This window comes from Penaeus vannamei, chromosome 41 (assembly GCF_042767895.1).
Source record: "Penaeus vannamei isolate JL-2024 chromosome 41, ASM4276789v1, whole genome shotgun sequence".
Taxonomy (NCBI): domain Eukaryota; kingdom Metazoa; phylum Arthropoda; class Malacostraca; order Decapoda; family Penaeidae; genus Penaeus; species Penaeus vannamei.
In genome coordinates, this window is record NC_091589.1 from 1,582,588 (window position 1) to 1,595,087 (window position 12,500).

Consider the following 12,500-nt stretch of genomic DNA (forward strand, 5'->3'; position numbering starts at 1 on the left):
GGACGCAGAATTCTACTGAGCATTTATGAGTGCTATTCAACATTTTGCCAGAGACGAGGAAATGGAGAGGACGAGGTGGACGCGTTTTCTGTGATGGAGTCGAGACATTGACGTTTTCTGTGATGGCGGTTTGGTTAAGAAGGATGAAAAGTTATAGTCTCAGTGATGGAATTGAAAAAAGAGGAACTATTGTTGTTGTGTGGAACTATGAACAATATTGTGAATGAACAGAATAGGAAGTGAAGTGTAGACAACAGAAAAAAAAACACGAGAAGACGACAAAAACGTTTTCTTTCATGCATTACAGAAAATGGGCTTCACTAGAAAACGTTTTACAGTATGAGAAGTAGAGATGTTTGGCAGTTTGAATACGCCTGTTACAAAGTATGAAGAAAAAGCGTCGTTAGGACCATGTAACCAGACTATTCAGCACAAGACAGTGGTGACGGTTATACGATTCCTTGCGAACAGAGCGACGGGCAGAAGGTGCTTCCTTCTAGGAGTAAGGATGTCTCGGTGGCAAGTTGTCATGGTGAATTTATATGCAGTATATTCCAATCATAATTACAGTGTTGCTTTTTGTACTTTTTTTCTCTAACCAAATACAAGGAAGTATGGTTAACCTCAGTAATATATGAGTCTACATATATATATATATATATATATATATATATATATATATATATATATATATATATATATATATATATATATATATGAGGTGAACCCCAGCATGCCTAAAATTACAGGTGTTGCATTTATGATATGCGAGTTGAATATGATATGAATTGTGGGACGGCTGTTGGCGAGGACTTGTAAGCTTTATCCTAACGGGTAAGATGAGGCTGTTAGTGTACTACTATGTAGGAAGTGAGAGAGAGAAGTTGACCCGCGTGGTCTAGGACGGGGCCCTCAGATAGCTAAGCAGCAGGTCAGATTAGGTTCTATGTCATGAGATGGGAGGTCAGGAATCGGCGATGATGATAGTTCAGGCTATTATAAAACGAGGTAAGAGGTGACGTGATGAAATGTATTCGTTAACACTGATACGAGAGAGAGAGAGTGAGGTGGATGTGTGTCTGAGGAGGTCTAGAAGAGGTCTGACTTCTTGGCTGGAGGAAAAGGAGACAGTAGCCTTGTAAGACAGCAAGACAGGACTTATCCTTAAATCTCTGTCTTATTACCCACATGCTCAGTGTTGTACATAGTCGTGTATAGAAACCAAGATTAATACAGTCCCCCCTCCCACCATCTGTCCCCCCCCCCCACACACACACACTCCCACTCTCCTTTTTTTTTAATAACTGAACCTTTATTAATGAATATACGATCAATTTTATGCATTAAAGACTTGAGTGTAATGTACACTTATTTATGAGTTTTTTTTCTTTTGTTTACTTGACTTCTCCAGTTTGTGTGATACAAAAAAAGATGCAAGAAAATGATATAAAAATCTTGCGTGCGGAAGAGGAGCTCAACTACCAAACACAAGACATAGGAGTTTGGACCTTAGAGAGTAGCCGCGTAAGACCTATAATCCCAGATCTTGTCCTCCGTCAGTATTTTCGTCAGCGTCTTATCCAACTTTACCTTATCGTTATTGTCCCTTGTATTATATTGCACTCATTGTTAACTGTCTTATTGTTTTCTATAATTTATTGAAGTCATCTGCGTAAGATGTGATTGGCTGCTTTTTTCTTTCTTTCTTTTCTTCTCTTACTTTCCTCTCCATTATTCATCATCATCATTTTAGCATTGATTAACTATGAATCTGTTATTATTTCGAACTATATATATATGTATATATATATGTTTATGTATGTATATGTGTATATATACAGGTTCTAGACTAACCACTATGATAAAGAAAACGGGGAAAAAAGTTTAAAAGGAGGTATTTTCAAAAAGATTTTATTCACAAATCTTTTAATGTATTGATAAATCCTCCTCGTAAGATGAGAAGTGACATCACACGCCCTCACTTCCTGCTCTAAATCTGAACATTGTTAATTATTGATATCTTGATGTTTCTGTTTTTTTTTTTTTTTTACATTTAGATAATCCGTGTTGAAGAATCCATTTTTCTTTCACATTTGAAATTTCTGTTGTTTTTTCTTCTTTCTCTAATTTCCAACATGTCTTCCAAGAAATGATATAAAGTTATACCGCCGTTTTATTATATTTTATCTTCTCAATTTCTTCTAACATATTTTATTATGCTTTCTCTATCACCAAGGGTTGTATTATAATCCTTCAAATGTATTTTTATTGTTGTTATTATTATTATTATTATTTATGCATCTTTTTTCACAACGGTTGTATAAATCTCCCACTGTATTATTAAAATTATCTTTTATTTCTTTCTCTAACACCCTTTCTTCACAATGGTTGTATAATCTTTCTTGTGTACCCTTTTCCACTTAATATCCAATCCCCTTCTCTATTTATCCAATCTTTATCCACCTCCCTTCTCTGTTATCCAATTCCTGTCCAGTCTTACCAGTCTGTGAATTCAGTTCTCTCCGTTTATCCAGTTTATATCCAATCACTCTTTCTTTCTCTGTATAATCCCTTTTTATCCAATCTTCTGTATTTATTCACTCTATATCCAATCCCTCTCTCTCTCTGTTTATTCACTCTATATCCAATCCCTCTCTCTCTCTGTTTATTCACTCTATATCCAATCCCTCTCTCTCTGTGTATCCATTCTCTGTGCCCAATCCCCTCTCCCTTATCTGTTTATCTAATCATATGCATCCAATCTCTGTGTATTCACTCTATGTGTCTCTTCTCTACCAAATCTGTCCAATCGTCTTCTCTAAGTATCCAATCTCTACCGAATCTTCTCTGAGTATCCAATCCTTTAATCGTTTCTATGTATCTAATCTCTGGTTATCCAATCTTTAATCGTCTCTATGTATCCACTTTTTAATCTTGTCTCAGTATCCATTCTTTACCCAATCTTCTCTCAGTATCCAATCTCTTAACCTTCTCTCTGTCTCCAATCCTTAATCGTCTCCTTTGTATCCAATCTCTAATCTTCTCTCTGTATCCTATCCATACTCGTCTCTTATGTACCCAATCTTTATTCTTCTCTCTGTATCCTATCCATACTCGTCTCTTATGTACCCAATCCCTTCCCAATCTTCTCTCCGTATCCAATCTCTTCCCAATCCTCATCACTTCCGGTGCGAGCGTCTGGAGAGCTGAAGGTGCCATGTAACTAGAGTCAATCTTAATAAAACAAAATGTCCGTAGGTGTGGAGTTTTATTTATGGCATTTTCCTTGTTTTTTTTTTTTTTGTTTTTTTTTTTTTTTGGTTTTGGGGGGGGGGGGGGGTTGGTGTCTTGGTAATGATGAGAAAGGATGTAGTTTTTATTTATTTTTTTGTGTGTCTTGATAATGATAAGAATGATTATTATTATTTTTTTTTTTTTTGATAAAGTTAAGAAAGGATTTTTTTTTTGTATAATTCGTTTTTGTGTTGATAATGATAAGAAAGGATGCAATTTATATATTTATATATATATATATATATATATATATATATACATATATATATATATATAATTTGTGTCTTGATAATGATAAGAAAGGCTAAAATCTGCTCCTTATTTCATTGAGTGATGAAATTAATGACGATTATATTCTGTAATAATATGAATATGATAATGATTTAGACTATGATTAATGATTTCATTGCAAAGAACGGGTCCCATGCAAGATAGAAATGTCAAAATTATAATTATAATTATGCTAGCATATCAACAATTGTAATGATTATGACATCACTAATGATAGCAGTAATAACTAATAAGAGGAATTATATTAATAATATTAGTAATGACAACATAATTATAAAAATACTCATGATAACGAAAAAGATAGTGGAATCAACTATATTGCGATAATAATGAAATAATATACATGATGATGATGCAAGATAAGAAAAAAGAAAGAAGAAGAAAAAAAACAGATATCTAAAATAATTTGATAAATAAAAAAAACGGCTTTGGAGTCATTTTTGTGATGGCACAATTATGCAAAAATCTGATTTACGGGTTTAACTAAATCACAATTACTCGGAAGTTGCATTGGTCATTTTTCTTTAATCTTCCAGAGATAAAGCGATACAGTTGTTTCTAATTGCAGTTTATCTATCTATTATTTTTTTTCGTTTTTTGTTTGAGTGAGTAAGCGAGTGTGTGTGTGAGTGATAGAGCAAGTGAGTGAGTGTATGCGTTTTCGTTCCTATTATGCTGTAAAGATTATATTTACCATTCTTAACTATTACTATTTATGGCCAAAGCAAATAAAACTTTAAAGTACAAAATACAAACAGTGAAACAGACGATGACACAAAACACATCGATACAGTACTTCCTTTTATTAACAGAGTTACAAAGTATATTGCAAATACATCATTGGTTTACAGCCATTTAGAATATTACACATCAACAACGACAACGGCAACAATTATGAAGTTGAAAGAATTTCTGTTCCGGTGTACCAGCCCAGACTATACCCCGCCCAGAATACACCCAGTATTCCAGCCCAGAATACATCCAGTATACCAGGCCAGACTATACCACCGCCCAGAACGCACCCGGTAAACCAGGCCAGACTATACCCCCGCCCAGAATACACCCAGTATACCAGGCCAGACTATTCCCCCGTCCAGAGCACACCCAGTATACCAGGCCAGACTATACATCATCATCATCATCATCATCAAGGGGGCTGACGCCGACGGGGGCGCATAGCCGCACCCACCCTTCGCTTCCACCTACGAGGATCCCTCATGGCTCGACGCCAGGCAGGGACTCGGCCCATCTCTAGTTCTTCACGGCAGGTTTGGTCGATCTGCCCAAGCCACGACTTCCACGGTCGTCCCACAGGCCTCCTCCACCCAGGGTTGTCTCGAACATAGACGACCTGATGGGCAGGATCATCCTGAGGAAAGCGAGCCAGGTGGCCGTATAGCCTGAGTTGGCGATCACGGATTGTGCAGATAACAGGTCCTGTGCCAGTCGCACGGTGCAGCCGTTGGTTGGACACTTGGTCCCGCCAACAGTACCCCATGATCCGGCACAAGGACCTATTACAAAAGGCATCAAGACGAGCCTCCAAGGCACAGGACAATGTCCAGGTTTCGCTACCGTATAGCAAAACTGGCATTATCAGGGCCTTGAAAACCCGTAGCTTGGTCCTTCTGCACAGGTACCGACATCTCCAAATACTCTTGTTGAGAGAGTTCATGACCCCTGCTGCCAGGCCAATCCGTCTGCTGACTTCATGGTCTGACAGCCCAGAGTTATGAACTACACTACCAAGGTATGTAAAGCTCTCTGTGACTTCAATGTCCTCGCCGCAAGCACGTACCGACTGAACAGGTTCTCCTAACAAGTCCCCAAATGGTCTTATTTTAGGCTAAGCCGTTTTATACCCGGGGTATAAGCTAGGCTTGGCTAGAATATACTCCCTAAGCCAGAAAATACCTTTTACGTTTTGCGTGTAACAAATATATCGCTATATTACCAAACGATAATAAGTGGCTATGACGAAGCAATACCTTGATATAAATAAATTGTTCGCCATAAAATCCACAAGTGACACAGATACATTCCTACCCATTCCTTCTCCCTTCTCCTCCTTCATCTTCCCTCTCCCTGTTTCCTTTCTGTTTCTCTTCCCCCATTTATCCTTTTCCTTGTTTCTCTTTTCCTGTTCTTCTATCCCTTCTCTCGATTTCTTTTTTTCTCTTTTTCCTTATCTCCGTCTTCTCCCTAACTCCTTCTATTCTCTTTATTTTCCTCTTCCCTCTTTATCCTTCTTTCTTCTTCCTTCTTCTCCTCCCTCGCCCTCAGTTCTCTTCCTTTCTTCTCTATCCCTTCTTCCCTTTCCCTTCTTTCTCTTTTTTCGATTCCTCCACCTCCTTTCTCTATGCTTCTTCCTCCAACCCCCTTTCCCTCCTCCCCCTCCTCCTCCCTTAATTCCTCCCCCTTTCTCAGACCTTCTCCCTCCCTCCCCCTCCTTCCTTTACTCCCCTCTCCCCCTTTCATCCCCCTCCCTCCTACCCCATCATCCCTTTTCTCTTCCTCTTCCATCCTCCTTCCCTCAACCCCCTACCCCATAACCCCTCCTCTCCCTCAACCCCCCTTCCCTCCTCCCTCCCTCAACCCCCTTCTCTCCTCTCCCTCCCTCCCTCAACCCCCCTCCCCCCACCCACCCCTCACCCCCGACAACCGAAAAGCAATTCGAACAAACCCGAAGGGGATTCCCCGCAGGAGGAAGACCCTTGCCCCGCCCACTTCGGCTTCCAGGGGGCGGGGCTGAAGGGCTCCCGGTGGAGGATGTGGTTCCTCAGGGTCGGCAGGCTCCTCCAGAAGGCGTAGGTCTGTTTTGGAGAGAGAGGGAGAGAGAGGGAGAGGGAGAGAGAGAGAGGGAGGGAGAGAGAAAGAGAGAGAGAGGGAGGGATAGAGGGAGGAAGAGAGGGAGAGGGAGGGAGGGAGAGAGAGGGAGGGAGAGGGAGGGAGGGAGAGGGAGAGAGGGAGAGAGAGGGAGGGAGAGAGAGAGAGGGAGAGAGAGAGAGAAAGAGAGGGAGGGAGGGAGAGAGGAAAGGTTAGAGAGTGTGTATATGTATATATATAAAAATCAAAAATAAAACAAGAATCAAAAAAATTAAATTACAAAAAAAAAAAAAGAAAGAAAAATAAAAAGAACCAAATATTACCCGAGCGTTCCCATCCTGGAGCATCGCGGGCGCGGGCGTGAGGCTGAGGTAGGGCGGGGTGGGCGAGCACGCGGGCGCCCACACGAAGCCGAGGAAAGGGTCGGGCGTCGGGAATCTGTGGGCGGAGGAGGACACGAAGTCGGGGATAAAGGTAACACATTCGTAGAGAAACGACGTCCTAAGCCACAGAATAATTTTATAGATTAGCCAGTTAGTTGCAGTTACCGTCTCTTACCCCTTTATCTCCTCTCCTTGTCTCAATTTCTTTCTCCTGACCCCAGTATGAAGCCAGTACTTACAGCTGTTACCGTCTCCTACCCCTTGCCGCAGTTTCTTTCTTGCAGCAATTTTGACCCCAGCATGAAGCCAGTACTTACGGTTAACGGAGAGGGGGCACGAACCCGGGACCGTGTGACTGCAAAGCCACTGCTCTACCACTGGGCTATGCCACTTCCCACCCCAACTTTCCCTCCCCTCCCCCATCCCCCTTATTTACTCCTCCCTTCCCCCCGTCCCCCTTTTTTACCCCTCCCCTCCCACCGTCCCCCTTCTTTACCCCTCCCCTCCCCCTTTCCCCTTCTTTACCCCTCCCTTCCCCCATCCCCCTTATTTATCCTTCACCTCCCCCATCCCCCTTTTTTACCCCTCCCCTTCCCCTATCCCCCTTATTTACCCCTCCCCTTCCCCTATCCCCCTTATTTACCCCTCCCCACCCCCGTCCCCCTTCTTTACCCCTCCCCTTCCCCTATCCCCCTTATTTACCCCTCCCCTTCCCCTATCCCCCTTATTTACCCCTCCCCTCCCCCCGTCCCCCTTCTTTACCCCTCCCCTCCCCCCGTCCCCCTTCTATACGACTCCTCTCCCCCCGTCCCCCTTTTTTTACCCTTTCCCTCCCCCCATCCCCCTTTTTACCCCTCCCCTCCCCCCGTCCCCCTTCTTTACCCCTCCCCTCCCCCCGTCCCCCTTCTTTACCCCTCCCCTCCCCCCATCCCCCGTATTTACCCCTCCCCTCCCTTCCCCCCGTCCCCCTTATTTACCCCTCCCTTCCCCCCGTCCCCCTTTTAACCGTCCCCCCCATTTTTTACCCCTCCCCTCCCCCTGTCCCCCTTATTTACCCCTCCCCTCCCCCCATCCCCCTTACCTCTTACCCCCCTCCCCCCGTCCCCCTTACCTCTTACCCCCCTTACCCCTTACCCTGTCGAGGCGAAGTTGGTCCACAGCCGCACCATGATGCTGCTTAGGCGTTGGTCCACCTTGGCCGCCAGGGTTGGGAAGGTCGTCCTTGAGGTCGTCCTTGAGGTCGTGTTCGAGCCTAGATCTGCACGGAAGAGGTACTTCAGGTCGTCGCCATTACCGACCCCTGCCAATGAAAAAAAGAAAAAAAAGAAGAAAAAGAAAAAGAAAATTGGTCATGTTAAAGCCATCATAATTATTATTGTTGTTATCATCATTATTTCGTCATTATCATAACTTTTAATCATATTCGATATATTGTTCATGTTTCTATTTCTAATCGTATCTGTCAACCTGTCAAAAAAAAAAAAAAAAAAAAAAAAAAAAAAAAAAAAAAAAAAAAAAACGAACAACGAACCTAAAATTAAATACTATCCAAAAAAAAAAATTCCAAACTCAAGCAAAAAATCCACCTCTCAATCGAATAAAACAAAAAAAAACAATTCGAGAAAAAATCTCTCACACATGTATCCCACGGAGCTATTGAAGAGATCGGTTGCACCAACAAGACCTCGGTGTTGCAAGCGGTACGCGAATACTCTTCCTCTTCCGCGCTTGCAATGGAGACGCAACACCTCGGCGTTCGGCACGTTGTACGCCCCGTCGCTAATGAGCTGAAATAATTAAGTAATTTACAAGAATAAAGCGGGGGAGAATGAAAAAGTAAATGGGCTGCAAACGAGAATAAAGCGGGGAAGAGAGAGAGAGAAAAAAAAGAGTAAATGGGCTGCAAACAAGAATAAAGCGGGGAAGAGAGAGAGAGAGAAAAAAAAAGTAAATGGGCTGCGAACAGAATTAAATAAATAGTGTCCAATTTCACGATTTTTTAATTTTTATTTGGGGTGGAGGGAGATTTGTTAATACTTTAATACTCATTTCTATTCCATTCGTTGCTTTTAACTTCTCTACAGTACTTTCATCTTGTTTAAAATTGTAATTTACTGCTTTTAACTCCATTCCAATATTCTTTTCTGAAGACTTGGCGATTCGGAGTGATCCAGAGTTTAGGGTGAGTTGCCAGTTTTTCCTTTCTCGAGACTAGATAGAGCAGAGTTGCGTTCATTACGCTACATTAAATTTGTGTTAAGGGATTATAACATTTATTTATCATAGATGTAATATTCATAACGATTTTTTATAGGTAATGATATTATTCTCCCGACAAACAAGCTTATATGATGATAATCCCGGTAAAAATGGCCTGGTTATGATAATGGTAAAAATGTCCATGATACTGGTTATAAAAATTTAAGATCATAACAGTTGTGTTACTACTAAGATCCATAATGAAGTTGAGAATTGAAGAGGAGGATAATTATGAAGTTGAGAATGATGAGAGAATGAAGTTTGAGGATAAGGATGATAATTATGAAGTTGAGAATGATGGTGTTGACGAGGAGAAGAATTATGAATGGGAAGATGATAAATACATAATAGACGATATTTAACCAAGAAAAATGAATAAGCACCTAACCCAAACCAACCGATGCCGTCCCTCTCAAACACTCAGAGAAAGACGAAACTAAGTGGTACTAAATAAGTGGAAAGACACCTACCTGTGCCAGCCCCCGAAGTGTGCCTTCATTGACCTGCGCTCCGGGGAGGTAGGCGCCGAAGACCGTCCTCGCCAACTGCAAAGCCTCCTCCTCTCCCTCAAAGCCGAGCAGCGCCGGCGCGACTGAAGCGAAATCGTCCAACAAGGCCTTTTTCAAGTGGGGGTTGCCGAGTGTCGCTGGAAGTAGAAAGAATATTTTGAATTAGATTTTTGAATATTTATTTGTGATTTTCTTTATTAGCAGAAGAAGGGAGTGAAGACAGGGATTCGAACGAGGGCCATTTCAGTACTCTAGATAGCGTACGAGATTTCCGAAATCCCCCCAACAGTTCCTGGGATTTCCAGATAGATTTGTCAGGGATTTCCAAAGTTTTCAAAGGCATTTAAAAACCATCAAATCATCGTAAATGTTTCAAAAACTAAGCTGTTATCACTATAACAGTACACATGTGTACTGGTAGTTACTAAAAAAAAATCTTCATTTTGATAAAAAAAACTGCTTTCCCAAAAAAGGATTCCTTAGTACTGGTATTTACTAAAATTACTATATGTACCCAAAAGGCCAATCAAATCGCTTGAAACTTGGCACACAGGGTCTCAAAGCTTATAGCTACAAAATCCTGTCAACAATTCCTCAAAAATCTATTTGTCCGATTTTTAAAGAGATTTGAAAGTAAAAAAAAAAGGCATTTCAGACATTAACATTAATTTCATGTGGCATTATTTTAAGAAAGCATAAAGCTACGAAATCATGTCAGCAATTTCTGAAAAAAAAACTATTTGTCCGATTCTTAAAAAAGGTTTGAAAGTATATATATATAAAAAAAAAAAAACGCCATTTCAGACATTAACATTATTTTCATGTGGCATTATTTTAAGAAAGCATAGAGCTACGAAATCATGTCAGCAATTTCTGAAAAAAAAACTATTTGTCCGATTTTTAAAAAGATTTGAAATAAAAAAACGCCATTTCAGACATTAACATTAATTTCATGTGGCATTATTTTAAGACAGGGCGTTTTATCAAAATTCATTATATGATATTCTGCGTTTAATTTTGCGTTGAGATTGTGGTTATCAGTTTGTCGAGATTTATGACAATTTTATACCGATTTTAAAAAGACAACTTTAGTAATATTAACACGATTTTTTGTAAAATATTGCTACGGATGGAACATTTGTGATATTTTAGGAATCTTGGGATTTTCTGGAGAAATCCGGATTTCCAAAGAATTTCTTGAGGATTTCTGTATTTCTTAAGAATTTCTTAAGGATTTCCGATTTTTTCGGATTTCTAAAAAAATTCTTGATTTCCGATTTTTTTCGGATTTCCTAAAAATTTCTTGAGGATTTCAGATTTTTTTCGGAATTTCTAAAAAGATTTTTGAGGATTTCCGATTTTTTCGGATTTCCCCCCCAAAATTCTTAAGGATTTCCGATTTTTCGGATTTCCCCCCCAAAAAAAATTCTCAAGGATTTCAGATTTTTCTCGGATTTCCAAGTAGGGTGTACGGGATTTCCGAAATAAAATGTCCCTCGTATGCGACCAGAGACAATAACATCAGCAACGATATCAACAATTATAAGAACAGCGATCTCTTAAAAAAAGATAAAAAAAAAAATATTATGTGGAAAGGAACGAATGAGACCGAATATCTTCACAATACAAGAGGTGTATTTGACCGGTTTCGATCATATCTTCGTCAGAAATACATCATATAAGATATAATCGAATCCGGTCAAATACATCTCTTGTATTGTGAAGATATTCGTTCTCATTCATACCTTTCCACATTTGTCAACATGGATACGGTTCAGAGATATATTGGTAGCAACAAATATAACAGAGTACATGCTAAGAACGGACAGAGAATACAACACAAAAAGTACATACCAAGGACGGTCAGAGAATACAACAACAATAAAGTACATAACAAGGACGGACAGAGAATACAACAATATAGTACTCACCAAAGACGGGCAGAGAATACAACAACAACAAAGTACTCACCAAAGACGAGCACAGAATACAACACAAAAAGTACTCACCAAGAACGGACAGAGAATACAACAACAACAAAGTACATACCAAAGACGGGCATAGAATACAACACAAAAAGTACATACCAAAGACGAGTACAGAATACAACACCAAAAGTACTCACCAAGGACGGTCAGAGAATACAACAATAAAGTACTCACGAAGAACGGACAAAGAATACAACACAAAAAGTACATAACAAGAACGGACAGAGAATACAACAATAAAGTACTCACCAAGAACGAACAAAGAATACAACACAAAAAGTACATAACAAGAACGGACAGAGAATACAACAATAAAGTACTCACCAAGAACGGACAAAGAATACAACACAAAAAGTACATAACAAGAACGGACAGAGAATACAACAATAAAGTACTCACCAAGAACGGACAAAGAATACAACACAAAAAGTACATAACAAGAACGGACAGAGAATACAACAATAAAGTACTCACCAAAGACGGGCTGAGAATACAATAACAACAAAGTACTCACCAAGGACGGTCAGAGAATACAACACAAAAAGTACATACCAAGGACGGGCACAGAATACAACAACAACAAAGTACTCACCAAGGACGGTCAGAGAATACAACACAAAAAGTACATAACAAGGACGGTCAGAGAATACAACACCAAAAGTACTCACCAAAGACAGTCAGAGAATACAACAACAACAAAGTACACACCAAAGACGGGCAGAGAATACAACAACAACAAAGTAATCAACAAAGACGAGTATCAGAATACAACAACAATAACAACAGACTACACAAAAAGGACGGGCAGAGAATGCAACACAAAAAGTACTCACCAAAGACGAGCATCAGAATACAACAACAACAACAACAGCAGAGTACACACCGAGAACGGCCAGCAACTACAGCAACGACAGAGCACTCACCGAGGGCGGCCAGAGCACCCTCGACCT

At 40.4% G+C, this 12,500-nt stretch overlaps 3 protein-coding genes across 3 annotated transcripts in view; 2 read left to right on the forward strand and 1 right to left on the reverse strand.

The window, feature by feature from the left end:
- LOC113806088 (uncharacterized) overlaps positions 1 to 3,257 on the forward strand; it is a 76,776-nt gene extending 73,519 nt beyond the window's left edge. The window contains exon 21 of the mRNA XM_070117775.1: positions 1 to 3,257. This exon is cut by the window's left edge and continues 818 nt beyond it. The gene's annotated coding sequence lies outside the window, so the exon portion shown is untranslated.
- Positions 3,258 to 6,233: 2,976 nt separating this feature from the next.
- On the reverse strand, positions 6,234 to 11,317 carry LOC113806089 (neuroligin-2). The gene is made up of 6 exons (XM_070117776.1): positions 11,308 to 11,317; positions 9,524 to 9,699; positions 8,431 to 8,581; positions 7,929 to 8,094; positions 6,735 to 6,849; positions 6,234 to 6,398 (listed from the first exon to the last, which is right to left on the reverse strand). The coding sequence occupies exons 1-6, from the start codon at positions 11,315 to 11,317 to the stop codon at positions 6,234 to 6,236; spliced, it is 783 nt and encodes a 260-aa protein (XP_069973877.1).
- An 8-nt stretch (positions 11,318 to 11,325) lies between these two features.
- The window catches only part of LOC138860362 (uncharacterized), a 1,193-nt gene continuing 18 nt past the window's right edge, over positions 11,326 to 12,500 (forward strand). The window contains exons 1-2 of the mRNA XM_070117777.1: positions 11,326 to 11,695; positions 12,058 to 12,500. The exon at positions 12,058 to 12,500 is cut by the window's right edge and continues 18 nt beyond it. Coding sequence (XP_069973878.1) covers positions 11,326 to 11,695; positions 12,058 to 12,500 — 813 coding nt within the window. The remainder of the gene's footprint in view (positions 11,696 to 12,057) is intronic.